This window comes from Penaeus japonicus, unplaced genomic scaffold, assembly GCF_977035675.1.
Source record: "Penaeus japonicus unplaced genomic scaffold, GWHDUDI00000001_assembly GWHDUDI00000012, whole genome shotgun sequence".
NCBI lineage: Eukaryota > Metazoa > Arthropoda > Malacostraca > Decapoda > Penaeidae > Penaeus > Penaeus japonicus.
Genome location: NW_028234414.1, coordinates 36,160,264 through 36,162,079, shown reverse-complemented (window position 1 = coordinate 36,162,079; position 1,816 = coordinate 36,160,264). Strand labels below are relative to the sequence as shown.

The window sequence follows — 1,816 nt, the reverse complement described above, 5'->3', positions numbered from 1 at the left end:
CATAGCCTGACCTTTTTAGCACGCAATACGCCATCTTGTTCCTGCTATCACACAGAACAGCATCCCAGATCACATTGTAATGATCTTTATACTCTCATAGTGAATAACTCGTCACTGAGACCAGCTGTTGTTGTACGTAATATGCTAAGTATTTCATCTCTTTATCATGATGTGTTGTCGATGTACTATCTGGCATCTCCCTTATCCTGTGATGGATATTGTGGCATTCTCTACCCTCATTTAGGATAAGCTTTTTGTATATATATTTTTTACTCTCCATGAGAGTGGACAACATGGTGTTTCCTTCGCAATTTTTACCGTCTTGGTACTGGATACTCCTTTGTTGTAACTATGTAAACATTAGTCCACTTTCCACCGAGCAGCGAACTCCTTGGCACTCAACAACACTCAGTTAGTATCTCTCCCCTTCAGTTATAACGAACTCCTTGGCTCATCATTTGTCCCTTACTGATTACAATAAACCCCTTGGCACTCCTACTTCTACTGAGTAAAATTAACGACTTGGCACTCCATTCCCATGATGATGAATACCTAGGCTCCACTTTGGCTCTCCTCCTTCACCCAGTCACTCGGTCTGGCATTCAGTTATCATGAATACCATGGAACTCTAAATGTTCGTTCCTGTTTAGAGTGCACGCCCCTGGCACTTTCCCGTGACACTCTTCCTCCTGGCAGTCACTTGGGCAGCAACCTGGCACTCTTCTTTAGCCCCAGTTATATTGAATATCCTAGCACTCAAAATGCTTTTGTCCTGATCGTAGTGAATTCCCTGGCACTCCTTGGCACTATTTCTTCATGTAGTCTACCGCAGTACCCTTGCATCTTTCTGTATTCATGATAAACAATCTGATTTTTTCACTTGCTCCTTCCTAATAAAAATGCATACCCTGTGCACTCTACCTTCTTGCACTCCTCTTCTGCAACAAACTATATCACCGTAGCAACGTTTCAACGACGGGTCAGTAGCCTCCATAACCCCCTCCCTCATCACAGGAAAAGGAAAACGTTTTCCCAACAACGTTTCGAAGAGGAAAAGGTCACTCAGGAGGGCCAGACGAATCCCCAATCACCTGCTACTTACGCGATAACCCTTCATGGTTTGGAGGAGTGGGTTTCCCGAGCGACGTTGGAGGAGCGACTGAAGAGAATTCGGGCGGAGGGACTGACGAAGAGATGGTGACGAAGCGAGGGACGAAGAGAGGCACTCGCTCACTCGCTCGCTGGCTGATGCTGGTCGGTCAGAGGCGCTCTCGGAACAACCACAACAGTAAAAGTGAAGGTAACAGGTTGACTCCCGCAGACCACGCACGATGACCTTACTTCCTGTGAGCTGGAGGCGACCTTGGCCGTCTCTCTCAGTGCTTCTCTCTCTCTCTCTCTCTCTCTCTCTCTCTCTCTCTCAGAGCTGGTCTTTCTCTCTCGCTCTCTCTCAGTGCTGATCTTTCTCTTTCTCTCTCTCTCCTCTAAATATTTCACTTTTTTCTCTCTTTTTCTCTCCCTTCCTTCCTATCTCTTTCGCTTACTATTCCTCATCTTTCACTTTTTTTCTCTCTTCCTTCTTTCCTCTCTCTTTTGCTCACTCCTTTCCATCTTTCATTTTTTTCCTCTATCTCTCTTTCTTTCTTCCTTTCCCTTTATCTCTCTCTCTCTCTCTCTCTCTCCTTTCTCTCCCTCTCTCTCTCCTTCTTTCTCTCCCTCCCTCTCTCCCTCTGCACGTGCCGCACCCGATGGAGAACAGTGCGCCTTCATTTAGTCTGGAAAAAAATAGAAAAAAAGGAGAGACAAAAAGTGGGAG

At 45.8% G+C, this 1,816-nt stretch overlaps 1 protein-coding gene across 1 annotated transcript in view; it reads right to left on the bottom strand.

Annotated features, from left to right (window-relative positions):
• Positions 1 to 1,290, bottom strand: part of LOC122265411 (uncharacterized) — a 19,118-nt gene extending 17,828 nt beyond the window's left edge. Inside the window, exon 1 of the mRNA XM_043034737.2 lies at positions 1,103 to 1,290. Within this exon, the coding sequence (XP_042890671.2) occupies positions 1,103 to 1,117 (15 nt within the window). The 5' untranslated portion in view covers positions 1,118 to 1,290. The remainder of the gene's footprint in view (positions 1 to 1,102) is intronic.
• Positions 1,291 to 1,816: the final 526 nt, after the last annotated feature.